Here is a 20408-nt window from a genome sequence, read left to right on the forward strand (position 1 = left end):
ATTCTACAGATTCACCAGCCTCTGACTAAAGAAAGTCCTCCTCTCTAAAGGTACATCATTTTATTCTGATGATGTGGCATCTGGTCCTAGTCTCTCCCACTAGAATAAACAAATGGAAGACTTCATGACGTCGTACAGCATGGAAGCAGGCCCTTCAGCCCAACCTGCCCATGCCCCATCTACACTAGACCCACCTACCTGCGTTTGGCCCATATCCCTCTAAACCCATCCTATCCATGTACTTGCCCAAAGGTCTGTTTAGACAGCAATCCTGAGCTACTATCTTACCATTGAAGACCCTCATACTATCACCTTATCGTGCACTAAATGTTATTCCCTCCACTTTGTATCTGTACACTGTGGACGGCTCAATTGTAATCATGTAGAATCTTTCCGCTTATTGGAGAGCACGCAACAAAAAAGCTTTTCTCTGTGCCTCAGCACACGTGACAATAAACTAAACTAAACCAGGGAGGGAGACTGTTCTCTCTGGAGATCTGGACCCACCTGGCTTTATCATGGAGATCTTAGAGTCATATAGAATCATACAGCGTGGAAACAGGCACTTCAGCCCAATTTGCCCATGACGCCCAACATACCACATCTACATTAGTCCCTACTGCCTGCGTTTGGCCCATATTCCTCTAAACCCGTCCTATCCATGTACCTGGCTAAATCTTTCTTAAACATTGCGATAGTACCTGCCTCAACTACCTCCTCCGGCACCCACCACCCTTTGTTTAAAAAATTACCCCTCAGGTTCCCATTAAATCGTTCCCCCCTCTCCTTAAACCTATTTCCTCTGGTTCTCGATTCCCCTACTCTGGGTAAAAGACTGCGTTTACATGTCAACATGGGCCAAGTGTTTGATTATAATCTGATTTCCATACATGAATATACCAAGGTCATCCATGTGCTGCACCTGTTGATCAGAGCCCGGCTCTACTGTGGAATGTAATTAGGAATGTAATTTAGCCTAACCTTATTCATAGCTAATCCAATTTAAAGCATAAATATTGCATTCAAGTGTAAGTTAAAAAACTCGCTACAGTATGCACCAGATTGAACAATTTCAAGCTGAAAAATGCAAAGGTTCCGTACCCATGGAAGGGGGGGCACCCCCCTCCCACACCCCCCTACCATACCCCCCCCCCCCCCCCCACATCGGTCACTACACTCTCTCGGGCTTGGTCTCTTGCAATTTCTCACTCCCAACTCTCATCCACTGTTGGCAGCCCTGGGAAAGAGGAGAGGGAAGGAGAGAGCGAGAGTGAGAGGGAGGGAGGGAGAGAGAAGAAGGGGGAAGGAGTGCGAGAGAGGGAGAGAAGGAGAGGGAGAGAGGGAGGCAGAGGGAGAGAAAGAAGTGAGGGAAAAAATGAAGAGGAAGAAAATGGAAAAGAAAAAATTAAGAGAGAAAAAAATAGAGATGAAGTAGTTTTTCCACCCAGCTTTAGCCCCCCCATGTTGCAGAAGTGGAGAGGGAGTTGGTGCTGTAATGTGGTAATTCCCCAAGTGCGGGGCTGGGGCAGGGGTAGGTAAGCAAGTCGGCAGGGTCAGGCGAGGCCTGCTGGTATGTGAGCTTTGTACCAGCTATCGCCTGCTCCTCAGAGACACATCGCTCCGATCTAAATCGGAACACTTCAGAGAGGCCCAGAAATAGTCTCGTCAGCAGGGGAGTAAGATGCCTCAGGGTCTCTGAGGAGCCACATGCACGATAGATTAACTCAAGGACATTTGCCTTTCTAAACACAACGAGATCACTGTTAACCTCCTGGAGAGAGTGTGCAGGGAACTACTGCCTTTCTGACGGAGAGCAGGAGGGAAGAACTTAGAGTTTAGAGATGCATTTACAGCATGGAAACAGGCCCTTCAGCCCACTGAGTCCATGCCAACTATCGATCGATCACATGTTTGCACTGGCTTATGTTTAGTTTAGCGATGCAGCATGGAAACAGGCCCTTCAGCCCACAAAGTCCACGCCGACCCTCGATCACCCATTCGTTTTATGTTTAGTTTTGCGTTACAGGCCCTTCGGCCCACAGAGACATTCTATATACCCACTAACTTTTGTGTGAAAATGTTGCCCCTCACTCAGGTTCTCAGGTTCCTATTAAATCTTCCCATCCCCCCCTCACCTTAAACCTATCCCCTCTACTTATTGACCCCCCTACCCTGGTAAAAGACGCATCCGATCTATTCCTCTCATGATTTTATACACCTCTGTAAGATCACCCCTCAGCCTCCAACACACCAAGGAATAAACTAATCCTTCGGCCCACCGAGTCCATGCCGAGTATTGATCACCCGTTCGCACTAGTTCTATGTTTAGTTTAAAGATACAGCATGGAAACAGGCCCTTCGGCCCACCTAGTCCACGCCGGCCATCGATCAGCCGTTCCCACTAGTTCTATGCTATCCCACTTTCTCATCCACTCCCTACACACTAGGGGGCAATTTACAGAGGGCCAATTAAACTGCAAACTCACACATCTTTGTGATGTGGGAGGAAACCGGAGCACCTGGAGGAAACCCTTGTGGTCAAAGGGAGAACGTGCAAACTCCACAAAGACAGCACCCGAGTTCAGGATCGAACCCGGGTCTCTAGCGCTCTGAGATAGCGTCTTCCCCGCTGCGCCATTGTGCCGCCCTTCATTGAGCGATATAGGGGTGTTTAGAGGGCTAGGGCCCAAATGCAGGCAAATGGGACTAGACTTTGCAATAACCAACCAATGTCAAGGTCATAAAGTCATGGAGTCATATAGCAGGGAACCAGGCCCTTCAGCCCATCTCTTCCATGCCGACCAAGAAGCCCCATCTAAACCTATCCCATTTGCTTGCATTTGGCCCAATTTCCTCTCAACCTCTTCTATCTGTTCCTGTATATTCAGAAAGGTCTCGACCTGAAACGTCACCTATTCCTTCTCTCCAGAGATGCTGCCTGTCCCGCTGAGTTACTCCAGCATTTTGTGTGTACCTTCGGCTTAAATCAGCATCTGCAGTTCCTTCCTACACATATAAGTGGGTCTTGTTTAAATAATCACTATGGTCAGTTGTGCCTGAATCCGTGCGGGAGTGGTCATGGTGGAGAGGGTCAAATGGCCGGCTTTGTTTGGTTGAGCTTTAGCTGGATATTTAGTCTGAGACTTCAGGTATGAAACACAATCTCGGTCGGATCTGTGGGTTTCGGGGCAAGTTGCCCAGACACTGTCAGCAGCTGAGAGCTTTACACTCATTGCAGAACCGGTCATCCGGTGTCTCCTGACTCCTCTGAGGAAAGCTTAGAGACGTAATCAGACCCCAGGTACTTTAGAGAAGGTGCACAAGGGTTTGTGTTCAATAATGTATTGGAACAAGCTGAAAGAAACACGTTATAATCCACTCTGTACTGCATGCTTGCTACAATACAAAAACAGGGATGTGATGCTGAGGCTGTATAAGGAGCTGGTTAGTCCACATTTGGAGTATTGTGAGCAGGTGTGGGCCCCATATCTGAGGAAGGATGTGCTGGCATTGGAGAGGGTCCAGCGGAGGTTTACGAGCCTTCTCTCCATACCCTCTGATCCCCTTAGCCACAAGGGCCACATCTAACTCCCTCTTAAATATAGCCAATGAACTGGCCTCGACTACCCTCTGTGGCAGAGAGTTCCAGAGATTCACCACTCTCTGTGTGAAAAAAGTTCTTCTCATCTCGGTTTTAAAGGATTTCCCCCTTATCCTTAAGCTGTGACGACACTGGGCCTGTTGTCGCTGGTGTTTAGAAGGGCTCATTGAAACTTACTGAATAGTGAAAGGCCTGGATAGAGTGGATGTGGTGAGGATGTTTTTTTGGCAAACCAGCATCTGTAGTTCCATGTGTCCAAAGACAGACCAAGTCAGTTTACAGCCAATCCATTTACCTCCTCCATTGTATTGGTGCAGCCTTCCAAATGGTCCTTCCACAAGCTAGGGTACTGTCCGATTCACCTCTACCCCATTGTGGACATTGGACCCTGGAATTGATGCGCTACAATGCTGAGAACTACATTCTGCACTCTGTATTTTCCCTTTTACTCCACCTATCTAGGTTTGGTTTTAGTTTTAGAGATACAGCGCGCAAACAGGATCTTCGGCCTTCAGAGTCTGCGCTGACCAGCGATCACCCCGTACACTAACACCATCCTACACACTAAGGATAATTTACTATTTAACCGATGCCATGGCGGACTGAGCGCAAGTGTTCGGGGAAAAGGTCTACGCTTGGTCTCACCGATGTACAGGAGGCCACATCACGAACATCGGATGAGGTTAGAGGGGGTGCACGTGAACCTTTGTCTCACCTACATGGACTGCTGGGGTCCCTGGATGGAGGTATGGGAGTAGGGTTCCTAACTTCTTGGAGCAGAATTAGGCTATTCGGCCCATCGAGTCTACTCCGCCATTTAATCATGGCTAATCTATCTTTCTCACTCAGCCCTATTCTCCTGCCTTCACCCCATAACTAATCAAGAATCTGTCTATCTCCACTTTACAAATGCACAATGGCCTCCATAGCCGTCTGTGGCAATGAATTCCACAGATTCACCACCCTCCGACTAAACAAACTCCTCCTCATCTCTTTCCCCAAGGTACATCCTTTTATTCTGAGGCTGATCCTAGATGTGTTGGGTGTCAGGATAATAAGAGAGAAGGCAGGAGAATGAGGTTGTGAGGGAAAGATAGATCAGCTTTGATTGAATGGCAGAGTAGACGTGATGGGCTGAATGGCCTAATTCTGCTCCAAGAGCTTATGAACTTATGTTCATTAATCCTTCCTGTTTTGGCAAGTAAGTGGGTTAAGTGGTTCTCTTGCTTTGGAAACCGGGCATTTGCTATTTTTAAATTGAGCTACAGATATCACCCGCTTGTCCTCAAAACTCAGGAACTGCACGATCTGCTTTTACCAACTTCTCCAAAAAACTAGGGCAGAGAACTTAATCCAGTCGTGGGACGTGTGTTTCGGAAACAGGGGCAAGGCATGATATGCAGTGGCAATAAAGAAGTGGCTATGTACATCCAGGTTGGGTCGCCCCATTGCAGGGAGGATGGGGAGGCTCTGGAGAGGGCACAGAGGAGGTTTTTACCACAATGATGCCTGGTTTAGAGAGTTTCAATTACAGGGAGGGGGTTGGACATCCTTGTTGTGTAGGGAGGAACTGCACATGCAGGTTTACACCGAAGATAGACACAAAATGCTGCAGCAACTCAGCGGGTCAGGCAGCATCTCTGGAGAAAAGGAACAGGTAACGTTTCGGATCGGAACACCTCTTCGGACTGAAATATAGGGGGCAATGAGGGACTGGAGGTGAGAAAAGACCAAAAAATATCAGGGTCGGCAATAGCTGACCTCAGGAAGGGTGAACAGACTTGGATTGAGTTCTTTAGACTTTAGAGGTACAGCACGGCACACAGAGTCCGCGCAGACCAGCGATCACCCCGTACACCAGCCCTATCCTACACACACAAGGGACCATTTACAATTTTACCCAGCCAATTAGCCTACAAACCTGTACGTCTTTGGAGTGTGGGATGAAACTGGAGCACCCAGAGACAACCCATGCGATGTATAAGAGAACGTACAGCCTTTGTACAGACAGCACCCATAGTCAAGATCGAACTCGGGTCTCTGGCACTGTGAGGCACTACCTTTACCGCTGCGCCACCGTGCCGCACAAGGGGGGGGAGGTTTAATAGGAACCTGAGGGGCAACGTTTTGACATTGAGGGTGGTGGGTGCATGGAACGAGCTGCCAGAGAAGGTAGTTGAGGCAGGGACTATAACTTGGCCAGGTACATGGATAGGAAAGGTTTCGAGGGAGGTTGGATGCTCGCAACTGCAGATGCTGGTTTACCAAATGAAGTGATGGAGTAACTCACTTGTAGGGAGAGGTTGGGCAGGCTGGGACTTTATTCCTTTGAGCGCAGGAGGATGAAGGGAAATCTTATAGAGGTGTACAAAATCATGAGGGGAATAGATTGGGTGAATGTACCCAGAGTCGGAGAATCAAGAACCAGAGGACATAGGTTTAAGGTGGGAGGGGGAAAGATTTAATAGGAACTTGAGAGGGGCAACTTTTTCATACGGAGGTTGGTGGGTACGTTATCTATGCGACTTTATCTTGCAACAAATGTTATTCCCTTTATCCTATTGTCTTTCCACCGACTGGCTAGCATGCAACAAAATGTTTATCATTGTACCTCGGCACATGTGACAATAAACTAAACTAAACATGGAACGAGCTGCCGGAGGAGGTAGTTGAGGCAGGCACTATAACAACATCTAAAATACACTTTGAAAGATACATGGAGGGGGAATGGATACAAGGAACTGCAAGGAATAAGCTGCCAGAGGAGGTGGTGGGGGCAGGTATTAAAGCAGTTCAGAGTTCAGTTTTGCGGTGCTCCTGACAATTAGACGCTCTTGTTTTTACTCGGTTGGCCGATCAGCCCTGAGAGGGATCTTGTTCCAGGCAGGATGTGACCTGCCGTTGCCGGCAAGAGGCCGAGAGGTGGGGAGGGGGACTGAACTGGCCAGACAAAGGCAGCTCTGAGCTGCTTGCTGTAGGTGTGTCCTCCCCTCCCCTCCCCTCCCCAGCCGTCTGCCAGAGGCTGTGAGACTGATGCAGGCAGCGCAGAGCGAAAGGAAAAGGCAGACCACTTTTATTTACCCTGCCTGAGCGAGCCAGGCGATGTGGACAGCTCGTCTCTGCACTGATTTCTCCAGAGTGCTCGCTGCTTTCATCCTCAGAGTGTTCACACACTTAGCCTAAAGTGTTGACGTGAAATTGCTGGAAACCATCGCTCTCCCCCCTCGGTCCGACGAGCAGCTGCACTCACGCACCGATATCATAATGTCTCCAGCGGCAGATGTTGGAGTTTGTGGTCCACCTGGGCACCAGGTTTGCCCGCTCTGCCCCTCTCCCCTCTCCACCATCCCCCCGCCCCCCCCGCGCCATCTGCGTCTTTGCTTATAGAGACACAGCTCTTTGGCCCACCGAGCCCGCGCCGACCAGCGATCCCCGTACACTTACACTATCCTACACACTCTGGGGACAATTTACATTTTTTTTACCGAAGCCAATTAACCTACAAACCTGCGCGTCTTTGGAGTGAGGGAGGAACCCGGAGCACCCGGAGAAAACCCACATAGGTCAGGGAGAGAACGTACACACTCCGTACCGACAGCACCCGTGGTCAGGATCGAACCCGGGTCTCTGGCTCTGCGAGGCACCAACTCTGCCGCTGCCCCAGTCGTAGAGTCACACAGCGTAGAAACCGGCCCTGCGGCCCAACTTGCCCACACTGACCAACATCCCCCATCTACACTAGTCCCACCTGCCTGCGTTTGGCCCATATCTCTCTAATCCTATCCTATCCATGTACCTGTCTAAATGTTTCTTAAATGTTGCAATGGAACCTGCATCGGAAGAATATCAAGGGCAGCAGAGTGGCACAGCTGGTAGAGCCACTGCCTCACAGCGCCAGAGACCCGGGTTCAATCTGACCTTGTGTGCTGCCTGTCAGTGTGGAGTTGGCATGTTTTCCCTGTGACTTGGTGGGTTTCCTCCAACATTCCAAAGATGTGCGGGTTGGTAGGTTAACTGGCCTCGTGTAAGTGGCTCCTAGTGTGTCGGGTGTGGATGAGAGAGTGGGATAGTATAGATCTAGTGTGAACAGGTGATCGCTGGTCGGCGTGGACTTAGTGGGCAGAAGGGCCTGTTTCCATGCTGTATCTGTCAATCTATTCATTCTATTCATGTGCCTTTTAAATCAAGTCAAAAATGTTTAATTGTCATATGTACCGCGAAATGCAACAATTAAATTGTTTAGTAACCCCCTCAACTACTTCCTCTGGCAGCTCGTTCCATACACCTACCACCCTCTGTGTGAAAACGTTACCCCTCAGTCTATTAAATATTCCCCCCCTCACCTTAAAGCAATGTCCTTTAGTTCTTTATTCCTCAACCCTGGGTAAAAGACTCTGTGCGTTCACTCTATCTATTCCCCTCATGATTTTGTACACCTCTATAAGATCGCTCCTCCCTCACGCACAGCCTAATTTTGTGTGTTGATGTGTGTGTGTGTGTGTCTGGGTTACTAGACAATGCTCAACGTCTTGCAGTGGAATTCATTCCAGATGGTAGCGGCGTTTGTTTGATGATTACAGCTCAAAGCAACCGGGGAGAGACGTGGCTGCTTGGGGCTTGGCGTGTTGCATGTGTGTTGTTCTCTGTGGGGTCCACGCATGTGCATTCAAGGGGGTTTTGTCTGCTTAGTGGAGTGCTGGTGTCAGGATTGCAGGTGCAGCTTTGCGGTATTTGAGCTTCTTAACTTTGTTGGCGTGTGAGGAGTGACCTTACAGAGGTGGATAGAACCACGAGGGGAATAGATAGAGTGAATGCGCAGTCTGTTACCCAGAGTAGGGGAAGTCTTTGTGCCCACCTCTGTGTGATAAGGGAGTGCCCCTTAAATGGGTATCTTGGTCAGCATGGACGCATTGGGCCGAAGGGCCTGTTTCTGTGTTGTATCACACCATGATTCTGAGACTGTATGTCAGTGAGTGTGTGTAACACTTCAAATGCATTTCGGCTTACATATGTATGTCTGTGGGTGTGCGTGCACCCATTTGTTTGTGTGTGTGTGTGTGTCTGTGTGCGCGCATCTGTGTGTGTGCGTGTGTGTGTTTGTGGGTATGCATGCACCCGTGTGTGTGTGCGTGCGTGCATCTGTGTGTGTCTGTGTGTCTGTCAGTGTGTGTGTGCACTTCAGTGTGTGTGTGCGTTTCTGTGTGTCAGTGTGTATGTGTCTGTGTGTCAGTAAGTGTGTGTGTCATTGTTTGTGTATGTGTGTGTGTGTGTCAGTGTGTGTGTGCGCGTGTATGTGTGTGCGTATGTCTGTGTGTCAGTGTGTGTGTTTGTGTGTGTATGTATGTGCGTCTGTGTGTGTGTGTGTGTGTGTGTGTGTGTGTGTGTGTGTGTGTGTGTGTGTGTGTGTGTGACTGTATGCGGTGTTCCTCTCCCCTCCCCGTCCCACCAGTGTGGGTGTGTTGCTACCTGACCCTGGGGGTCGCTGCCACAGTGCGAGTGAGGAAGTCTGCTCCAGCCCTGGTGCTGGGCGGAAGGCCTGGTTTGCCACCTCCTGAACCCTCTCCCAGCCCAGGCCCTGACGTGACGACAGCCCCAACGTCTCTAGCGAAGGCCCCTGCCCCCTGCCCCTTGCCCCTTGCCCCCTGCCCATTGCCCCCTGCCCCTTGCCCCCTGCCCCTTGCCCCCTGCCCCCTGCCCCTTGCCCCCTGCCCCCTGCCCCTTGCCCCTTGCCCCCTGCCCTCTGACCCTGGCCCTCTGACCCTTGCCCCTTGCCCCCAGCCCTCTGACCCTTGCCCCCTGCCCTTGCCCCCTTGCCCTCTGACCCTTGCCCCCTGCCCCTGCCCATTGCCCCTTGCCCCCTGCCCCTTGCCCCCTGCCCCCTGCCCCTTGCCCCCTGCCCATTGCCCCCTGCCCCCTGCCCCCAGCCCCTTGCCCCCTGCCCCTTGCCCCCTGCCCCCTGCCCATTGCCCCTTGCCCCCTGCCCCCAGCCCCTTGCCCCCTGCCCCTTTCCCCCTGCCCCCTGCCCCTTGCCCCCTGCCCCCTGCCCCCTGCCCCTTGCCCCCTGCCCTTCCCACCAAGGCTCGTCTGGAGAACGGCCTGTGATTACCACCTCCAAAGTGCGGCATGGTGGCACAGCAGTAGAGTTGCTGCCTTACAGCGCCAGAGACCCGGGTTCGATCCTGACTACGGGTACTGTGTGTACGGAGTTTGCACGTTCTCCCTGTTACTGCATGGGTTTTCTCCGGGTGCTCCAGTTTCCTCCCACACTCCAAAGACGTGCGGGTTTATAGATCAATTAATTAACTTCTGTAAATTGTAAATTGTCGCTAGTGTGTAGGATAGTGCTAGTGTACGGGGTGATCGCTGGTCGGCACAGACTAAGTGGGCAGAAGGGCCTGTTTCCGTGCTGTATCTCTTATCTAAACTAAACTAAACACCGTTGCCAGGTAGTTCCACTGTGGCCGGCAACTCTTCACAAACTGAATGGAATTAAGACGTCAGCTCATGATCAGACCAGGACTCAGAAGGAAATGAATCATTTTCTAACCAAATTAGCAAGTCCCTCAGGCTCGTGTGACTTTTAAAAGTACGAAGCATTTTACGGCCACCCCTCTCTTCAGCAGTGCAGTCAATCTACGCCACAGACAGGATTTAGTTGAGAGATACAGTGTTGAAACTGGCCCTTCGACCCAGCGAGTCTATCACACCACCAGACTCTTCACAGAATGCTTTAGCAACAGCTCCATTCAAGGCCGAATGAATTTGCAGAGCATTGGACACATCCCAGTCCATCACACAAACCCTTCCATCGACTCCATCCACAATTCACTCTGCCTCGTCAAGGCCACCAGCATAATCAAGGACCAGTCATTCCGTCTTCTCCCGTCTTCCATCAGCCAAGAGGTACAGAGTCAAGTCGTCAAGTCACATTTATTTATATAGCACATTTAAAAAACAACTCTCGTTGGCCAAAGTGTTATAAGAATAGTATAAACAAACAAACTACATACATATATACATATAGCCCTCGCTCAGTGGACGTCAGGAGAGGCTTGGGCGTATAGATAAGTTTTTAGTCTTGACTTAAAGGAGTCGATGGAGGGGGCAGTTCTGACGGGAAGGGGGATGCTGTTCCACAGTCTAGGAGCTGCAACCGCAAAGGCGCGGTTGCCCCTAAGCTTATGCCTAGACCACGGAATATTTAGCAGCCCCAAGTCGGCCGATCTGAGGGTGAAAGTGTGAAGTGTGAAAACACTCATCTCCGGATTCAGAGACAGTTTCTTCCCCTCTGTTATCAGGCTTCCGAACGGTCCTTCCATAAGCTAGGGCACTGCCCGATTCACCTCTACAAAATTGCGGACATTGGACTTTGTCTCTGGAACTGATGCGCTACAATGCTGAGAACTATATGCTGTACTCGGTATCTTCCCCTTTGCTCTACCTACTGTACGGGTTTGCATGGAGAATGGCGGGGTGCCTTGAACACGCTGCCGGGGGTGGTGGAGGAGGCACATATGATAGTGGTGGTTAATATGCAGGGATATGGAGTATGTATAGGTGGATAAGTGTTGGTCTTGGCACCAGGCACTCTAGGCCGAAGGGCCTATTCCTGGGCTTTACTGTTCTATGATCTAGCACCATTGTCTCGATCTAAACACTCTTCCAGCTCTGACTATAACAACAAAACATTTTTCAGCACAGGAAATGTTTGCATTGGTTAATTCTGAGAGGTGAAACTGGTTTTATATAATTACGGAGGATATTCAACATCTGGCACACAATTAAAAATGTTTCATTTTGCGTGAATTAGGGATTTTTTATTTTAAGGTGATCATTCCAGGGTAAGAGGAAACAATTAAAACTATGAATCTTAATTCATTGAACTTTGTGAAATAGATAGGATCTTATCTGGCGTGCAGGAAGGAATCGCAGATGCTGGTTTACACCGAAGATAGACACAAAGTGCTGGAGTAACTCAGTGGTCAGGCAGCATCTCCGGAGAGAAGAAATAGGTGACGTTTTGGGTCGGAACCCTTCTTCAGACTAGTCCCAAAACTGTCATCTATTCCTTCTCTCCAGAGATGCTGCCTGACCCGCTGAGTTACTCCAGCACTTTGTATCTCTCTAGGTCCTATCTGGTGTGTTGTTAGACACCAGGGATGGTCTCGCTAGCTCACTGTATGTATGTATATGTATATGTGTATGTGACTATGTATTCGTGACTAAATATGTGTGTATATGTGTATGTCTGTGTGTGTGTATGTGTGTGTGTTTATAGATATGGGTGTGTGTGTATGTACATATATATATAAATATATATATATATATACATACGGGTGTGTGTGATTGTGTGGACACGTGTGTGTATATATATATATATTTCACGTGTGTTTGTAGATTGTGTGTGCGTGCGTGTGTAAAACTGGATGTGCACAAGGTGAGATGGTACATGGTGCAGTGGGTTAAGCTGGCGATGTGCACTGCACATACCAGCGCTCACTCTCTGCCCCCAGTGTGAAGGGGACTGACTGGGTGGGTGGGTAAATGTAGAGAGGCCGTTACCTCTGGTGTAAGTGTGCCGTGCAGAGCGCGGTGTCAGCGCTCGACTCGGACCGTGCAGCAGACACATCAAGAACGACTTATTCACGCAGTCTAGTCCCTCCCACCCCCCTCCCCCCAAAGAGCTGTGGTTGCCAGAATAATTGGAGCTTGCAAAAGGCAGAGATCGATAAGTTTTTGTCCGGGAAGCTTACCGAGGGACAGCGAACAGAGGTGCTGAATGGAACAGACAGGTTCAGCGTGATCTCATTGAACCATAGACAGGCTCACGGGACAGGGCAGGCTTGCCTTAATCTAATATGGATAACTGAGAGACCTTCGGGGGAGTAATTAAGTGCCAGAGTTTGGTCGGTAAGAAGAATGTGGTGGGGATTTTTAAAAGGCGTTGATAAGATGAACATTCCGATGGCTCCTGTTTCTACAACCCAAGGGTCGGAGCTACAGCGAGAGGTTGGGATTTTATTCCTTGGAGCGCAGGAGGATGAGGGGTGACTCTTGCCATGGTGTTGGTGAGGCCACCTTAGAAGTGTTGCGTTCAGTTTCGGAACGAGTGCAGTGAGGATTTACGAGGATATTGCCAGGACTCGAGGGCCTGAGCTACAGGGAGAGGTTGGGAAGGCTAGGACTTCATTCCTTGGACCGCAAGAGGATAAGAGGTGTATAAAAACATGAGGGGAATAGTTTGGGTGAATGCACGAGTCTTTTACCCAGAGTAGGGGAATCAACAACCAGAAGACATAGGTTTAAGGTGAAAGGGGGAAGATGTAATGGGAACCTGCGAGGAAACTTTTTCACACGGATGGTGAAACTCCACCGAGTCCATGCCGACTAGCGATCCCTGTACACTAGCCCTATCATGCATACTAGGGACAATTCACAATTTTTTTTACCGAAGCCAATTAACCTACAAACCTGCACGTCTTTGGAGTGTTGGAGGAAACTGGAGCACCCAGTAAAAACCCATGCAGTCACAGGCAGAACGTACAAACTCCGTACAGACAGCACCTGTAGACAGGATCGAGCCCAGGTGCACCAACGTGCCGCCCTCTATATGGAATGTGGAACATGGAATGAGCTGCCAGGAGGTAGTTGAGGCAGGTACAATAACAGCATTTAAAAGACACTTGGACAGGTACATGGATAGGATAGGTTTAGAGGGATGTGGGCCATGCGTGGGCAAGTGGGACTAGAGTAGATGTGGATATGGGCAAGTTGGGTCAAAGGGTCCGTATGACTGTAACTTTTGAAAAGGGAGAGCTATGTCAGAATGTACAAATGGTTAGAGGTACAGATGAATAAAAACATAGCCCAAACAAACAAAAACCTTGCATTTCTATAGCCCCTGGTTACGTGTCTCTTTCTCAACCTAATGAAGGATGTCATGGCCATTGGCCCAGTCATAGAGTCATTGAGATAGCTAGCAGGGAAACAGTCCTTTCGGCCCCTCTTGTCCATGCTGACCAAGTTGGCATTCTGGGCTTTTCCTATTTGCCTGCATTTGGCCCATATCGCTCTAAACCCTTCCTATTCATGTATCTGTCCAAATGAAGTTGTAATTGTATCCACTTCTAGAGCTTCCTCTGGCAGCTCATTCCAGATACAGACTACCATCTGAGTCAAAAAGTAGCCTTCTTAAATCTCACCCCTCTCACATTAAGCTGGTGTCGTCTCGTTTTAGAATCCTCCACCCTGGGAAAAAGACCGTGAGTGTTAACTTTATCCATGCCCCTCATGAACTTGTACACCTCAATAAGGTCACTTCTCAGCCTCCTACACTCCAAATGAAAAAGTCCCAGCCTATCCAACCTCTCCCTGTAACTCAGGCCGAGGTGAACCTGGGGAAATAGTGAGTTTTAAGATGTTGTGACCATAGTATGGAATGCAACCACCAAAGTCGACAGTGAGAATTTCAGCTGTTCATTAAGAACCTAGAACAGTACAGCATCGGAACAGGCCCTTCGACCCATAATGTCATAACGGCCAAATTTTTAATATTATGTTTAGTTTAGCTTAATTTAGCTCAGAGTTACAGTGGGGAAAACAGGCCCTTTGGCTTACCAAGTCCGTGCCGACCAGCGATCTCCGCACACTAAAGCCCCTGTCCCACTTCGGAGATTTTTTCGGTGACTACAGGCGACTAGGCCACATGGTCGTGGGGTGTTGCCTGTATGGTCGTGAATAGTCTCCTCAAGTCGCCTAAAGAGTCGTAACGTTTCTCTGGTCGCCGCTGGATATTGAAATGTTCAAAGCTTTTGGCGACTGTGGGCTTGTCGCAGCTTGTCTTCTCCTGTTGTAGGTGCTGTCGTAGGTTGTCGCCAGGATGATGTAGGTTGTCGCTAGGTGACGTTGGTTGTCGCCGGATGCTGACTTTGGTGAATTCCATTGGCGACTACCTACGTCAACCGGCGACAGGTACCGGCGACTGAATTGTCTTCAGTTGTCGCCGACAGGGTCGTTGCTTGTTGTAGCTTGTCGCGGGTGGACGTAGGTTAACTTTGGTTGTCGTAGGTTGTCTGAGATGTGGTCGTAGGTGGACGTCCAAATGAGTCGCCGGTTGTCGTTAGCTTGCCGTAGCTTGACGTCGACTGGGTGGTAGGTTGTCGTAGATTGTCGTAGACATTGTCGTAAGGGGGGTCCAGTCGCCGCTTTTTCGGCGACTTGCTACGACTGTGACAGTCGCCAGTTGTCGTCGAAAAAATCGCCCAAGTGGGACAGGGGCTTAACACTATCCTTCACACACTACGGACAATTCGCATCTATACCAACCAATTAGCCAACAAACCTGTACGTCTTTGAAGTGTGGGAGGAAACCGGAGCACCCGGGGAAAACCCATGCTGGTCACAGGGAGAACATACAAACTCCGTACAGACAGCACCCTTAGTCAGGATCGAACCTGGGACTGCCGCTGCGCTACTGTGCCGCTCTGGTTCAATGGTGCTTTGTGAAATTATTTTCTTGTAAATAGTCCAGCCACTGTTCCATTAAATATTTTCCCTCTCAGCTGAAACCTATGTCCTCCAATTCTTGATTCCCCTATCCTGGGAAAAAGACTTCCATTCACCCTCTCTATTCCCTTATGATCTTACACACCTTTACAAGAATAATTATTGCCAAACCCAAGCACATCCCTGAGTAGCAAGTGTACAGAAGTAGTCCACTGGTCACTCGTGCAAACAGCACCATGTTTTTGGCACCAATTTCAAAGTCCAGCCCACGTTCTAATTGTTATGAGTGGTGCCCTAGACTTTGATACCAAGTTAAACTAATCTCCTCTGCCTGCTAATAATCTAATGCAAGGGCCACAACAAGGTTGCTTGGAAGAATAGGAATTCATCCGTATCTCATGAGAGGTCCATTCAAGAAAGTCTGTAAACAAGAATCTGTTCCTGAATTCAACCTTTTGTATCTTCTGCTCGCCGGGAGAGGGGAGAAGAGTGAATGACCGGGGTGTGAGTGGTCCTTGATTATGTTGGCTGCTTTCCCGTGGCAGCGTGAAGTGTAGATGGAGTCGATGGTGGGGAGACTAGTGCGTGTGATCGCGACTGGGCTACATCCACAACTCCGTGCAATTTCCTGAAACCAAGCTGCGATGCAACTCGAAAAGTTGCTTTCTGTTATGTACAACACACGGAAATAGTGTCAATAAATATATGGAAGAACGTTGGTAACTCTGTGAAGGAATGCTCTTTCCCCAGGGAGTGGTGCTGATGTGGGCCTTGATAGCTGGAGGAGGGGTTACGGGGAGGCCGGACATACACCTGGCGTGGAGTGGGTGGAGAGTGCTGGTGTGGTGACCAAGAAATGTCCTTAGACTGAATGGGACTTAAGGGACGCTGGAGTCACAAGAGGTCAAGGTTCACTGGTACAATGAGGGCGAAGGTCGGGGATCCAGTGGGGATCAAGGATCATTGACACAATGAGGGCAAAAGTCCACTGAAAGTGTGGGGGTCAAGGGTCAATGATATGGTGTGGGTCAATGATCACTGTTACACTGGGGGTCAGCGGTCGCTGGTACAGTGGGTTATCGAGGGTACAGTGAGGGTCAAGGGTCACAAGTACAGTGAGGGCAAAAGTCACTGATATAGTGGGGTTGAAAGTGCAGTCAAAGGTCATTGGTTCAGGATCAAGGGTCGCAGGCAGTGAGGTCATGTCAGATGTACAGAAGCGTCGAGGGTGATTGGTACAGGGGGGTCAAAGGTCAGATGTACCGGGGACAAGGGTCAAAGGTACAGTGGGGCCTTGGGTCACAGGTACACTGGGATAGAGAGAGGGTGAGTGACGCGGGGAGTGTGATCGTCCGTGGATTCTAACCGCTAACCTCTGACCTCTGCTCTCCCCCCACAGACGGTGGTGACGCAGAGGATGACCCCCCCTGCTCCTGGCCGCCCTCCTCGCCGTCCAGCAAGGGTCAGTGTTCGCCAGTGGGTGCGGAGGGGGGGGAGGAGGAGGGGGGCGAGGGCTTGCCCTACCCCTGCCAGTTCTGCCCCAAGTCGTTCAGCCGCCTGGCCTACCTGAAGCACCACGAGCAGAGCCACGGCGACAAGCTGCCCTTCCGCTGCACCTTCTGCAGCCGCCTCTTCAAGCACAAGCGCAGCCGGGACCGCCACGTCAAGCTGCACACCGGCGACAAGCGCTACCACTGCAGCGAGTGCGACGCCGCCTTCTCCCGCAGCGACCACCTCAAGATCCACCTCAAGACCCACGCCGCCGGCAAGCCCTACAAGTGCGCCGTGTGCCGCCGCGGCTTCCTCACCTCCAGCTCCCTCTCCGGCCACATGCAGGTCCACGAGAAGGGGGGCCCCAAGGAGATGGCGCCCACGCCCGCCCGCCCCACCAATTGGAAGCCCGCCGACTCCCGCAAGTGCGGCCGATGCGAGGAGGGCTTCGACCTGCCCGAGGAGCTCCAGAGGCACATCGGCGAATGTCACCCCGACTGCTCGCCCCCCGAGGAGCGAGCCTCCCTCCAGTGCGTCTGCTGCTCGGAGATCTTCGCCGAGGAGGGCTCCCTTCTCGCCCACCTTGACCGTGCCCATGGCCGGGACAAAGCCCCCCGCTGTGCCATCTGCTCCGAATGCTTCCTCTCGGCCGAGGAGCTCTACGTCCACATGGAGATCCACCAGAGGGCAGGCACCAGCAGCAACCACAGCGACAGCCCATCCATGGTCACCTTGGGCTCCAGCACCACCCCCGACTCCAACCTCTCGGCCGACGGCTCGGAGGTCTCCTCCCAGTTGCCCAAGCATCGGGCCAAGAAGAGGGGCAACCAGCCCCCCACGGAAGGGGCCGGAGGAGGAGGGGGTGGAGGAGGTCCTCTCCTCAAGCAGGCCAAGGTGACCTACAGCTGCGTCCACTGCGCCAAGCAAGTCTTCAGTAGCTTGGCCGTGCTCCAGAACCACATGAAGACCATGCACCTGGACAAGCCCGAGCAACTGCACACTTGCCAGCTTTGCTTGGAAGGTCTACCTTCCCTGTACAACCTCAACGAGCACTTGAGGCAGGCCCACGAGGGCGAGCAGGAGATCCTGATCCCCAGCAGGGTCTACCAGTGCAACTTCTGCCCCGAGGCTCCCGGAGATCTCAACAGCCTCCAGGAGCACATCCGCTGCTGCCACAGCTACGGCTTGGGAGGGGTGTCCAAGGAGAGCAACGCTTTCTTCTGTCCGCACTGCCTGATGGGCTTCCTCACCGAGACATCCCTGGAGGACCACATCCAGCAGATCCACTCCGAGGTGGCGCTGGTCCCCGGCTACCACTCGCCCTTGCTGGGGGTGACCAAGGAGCCCTTGGTGGAGATCTACTCCTGCCCCTACTGCACCAACTCGCCCATCTTCAACAGCATCCTCAAACTCAACAAGCACGTGAAGGAGAACCACAAGAACATTCCCCTCGCCCTCGCCTACAACAACGAGGGCAGCCGGAGGTCCAGCCCGCTCTCCCCGGCCAGCTCGGACCAAGGTCCCGTCAAGACCGGCCAAGGAGGTCCTCAAAACCAGGGCGACTACGCCTGCAACCAGTGCTCCTCCAAGTACTCCTCTCTGGAGGGCTTCCAGAACCACCTGAAGTCCCACCTGGGCAGTGCCCAGAGGAAGCCGGCTTGCCCGCAGTGCAGCAAGGAGTTCCCGTCCCACGAGGCTCTCCTCAAGCATGTCACGGTCCACTTCACCATCACCTCCACCTACTACGTGTGCGAGAGTTGCGACAAGCAGTTCACCTCGGTGGACGACCTGCAGAAGCACCTGCTGGACATGCACACCTTTGTCTTCTTCCGCTGCACCCTGTGCCAGGAGATCTTCGACTCCAAGGTGTCGGTCCAGCTTCACCTGGCCGTCAAGCACAGCAACGAGAAGAAGGCTTACCGCTGCACCTCCTGCAACTGGGACTTCCCCGGCGAGGGAGAGCTGCAGCTGCACGTCAAGCTGAACCACCTGGAGCACCGGGGCAAGGCGCACCGTTGCATCTTCTGCGGCGAGGTCTTTGGCACCGAGGTGGAGCTCCAGTGCCACGTCACCACCCACAGCAAGAAGTACAACTGCAAGTTCTGCAGCAAGGCCTTCCACGCCGTCATCCTGCTGGAGAAGCACCTGAGGGAGAAGCACTGCGCCTTCGAGGAGCGGGCGCCCAACGGCACCTCCTCCTGCTCCTCCGACGTGCCAGCGCACAAGGAGGAGGGGTCGGCGGCCGAGCTGAGGACCATCCTGTCCAACCACCGGGAGGTCCACAGCAGCCGGGACGGGAGCGAGGAGGACGTGGACGGGGTGGAGACCATGTACGCTTGCGACATCTGCGGCGCCGCCTACACCATGGACTCCTTGCTGCAGAACCACCAGCTGAGGGACCACAACATCCGTCCGGGGGAGAGTGCCATGCTCAGGCAGAAGGCAGATCTGATCAAGGGGAACTACAAGTGCAACGTCTGCTCCAGGACCTTCTTCTCCGAGGCGGGGTTGAAGGAGCACGCCCAGACCCACGTGGGTCCCGTCAAGCACTACATGTGCCCCATTTGCGGAGAGAGGTTCCCTTCCCTCCTCACCTTGACCGAGCACAAGGTGACGCACAGCAAGAGCTTGGACACGGGCACCTGCCGCATCTGCAAGACGCCGCTCCAGTCCGAGGAGGAGTTCCTGGAGCATTGCCAGATGCACCCGGACCTCAGGAACTCCCTGACGGGCTTCCGTTGCGTGGTCTGCATGCAGACCGTCACCTCCACCCTGGAGCTCAAGATCCACGGGACCTTCCACATGCAGAAGACGGGCAACACCCCGACGGCCGCTGTCCAGGTGGCCCAGCGCGTCCAGAGCTTGCCCAAGCTCTACAAGTGCGCGTCGTGCCTCAAGGAGTTCCGCTCCAAGCAGGACCTGGTCAAGCTGGACATCAACGGCCTGCCCTACGGCCTGTGCGCCGCCTGTGTCAACGGGGCCAAGCCCGCCAGCCCCGGGGTGAACGGCGGACACCTGCCGGCCGTCCCCGACCCCGTCCCAGGCCAGCCCAAGGGCGTCGGGCAGAAGCACCGGTGTCTCAGCTGCAACGTCAAGTTCGAGAGCGAGGGGGAGCTGCAGAGCCACGCCTTGACCGTCCACCAGGAGATGCCCCTCAACGTCAACAACCACCCCAAGACGCCCCAGATCTCGCCTATGGCCAAAGTCAGCCCTGCACAGCCGGAGGAGGTAAGGGCCAGGGGAGGACAGGTGGGGAGGGGGAGGGGGGCATGCATGGGAGAGCCATACGCGGCCTCACCGGGAGAAGGAACGCTGGCAAATCCGCGGAATTCTGTGGGGTTGCTTCAGGGATCCAAGAGTCACAAGGTTGTGCTCAATGTACAAGACCATAAAGGGAGCACCGTGTCCAGCTCCAGGCACCGTATGCCTTGGTTAGATCACAACAGAAACACTCTGCACAGCGCCAGTTTCCATACCCCCTGGTTAGACTACACTGGGAGCGCCACGCACAGTTCCAGTCTCCATACACATGAGTTAGATAACATTAGGAGCACCGTGCACAGTTCCAGACTCAATATCGCATGGTTGAACTACACTGGCAGCACCATGCTCACTTCCAGTTACTGGCTCTTTAGCTCGGACCACAACTAAAGCACTACGCACAGTTCCAGCCTCCAGATCCCATGGTGAGACTACACAGTTCCAGCCTCCATATCCCTGGATTGGACCACCTTGCATGGTTCCCAATCACCATATTCCTTGATGAGACCTCATTAGGGGCACTGTCCACAGTTGCAGTCACCACATCTCA

The 20408-nt window shown here is 52.1% G+C and overlaps 1 protein-coding gene across 3 annotated transcripts in view; it reads left to right on the forward strand.

The window, feature by feature from the left end:
• Positions 1 to 20408, forward strand: part of znf521 (zinc finger protein 521) — a 306599-nt gene that overhangs the window by 119300 nt on the left and 166891 nt on the right. For all 3 annotated transcript variants that reach the window (XM_033019505.1, XM_033019507.1, XM_033019508.1), the window contains exon 3: positions 16506 to 19825. In XM_033019505.1, the coding sequence (XP_032875396.1) occupies positions 16506 to 19825 (3320 nt within the window). The remainder of the gene's footprint in view (positions 1 to 16505; positions 19826 to 20408) is intronic.

This window comes from Amblyraja radiata, chromosome 4 (assembly GCF_010909765.2).
Source record: "Amblyraja radiata isolate CabotCenter1 chromosome 4, sAmbRad1.1.pri, whole genome shotgun sequence".
Classification (NCBI taxonomy): Eukaryota; Metazoa; Chordata; class Chondrichthyes; order Rajiformes; family Rajidae; genus Amblyraja; species Amblyraja radiata.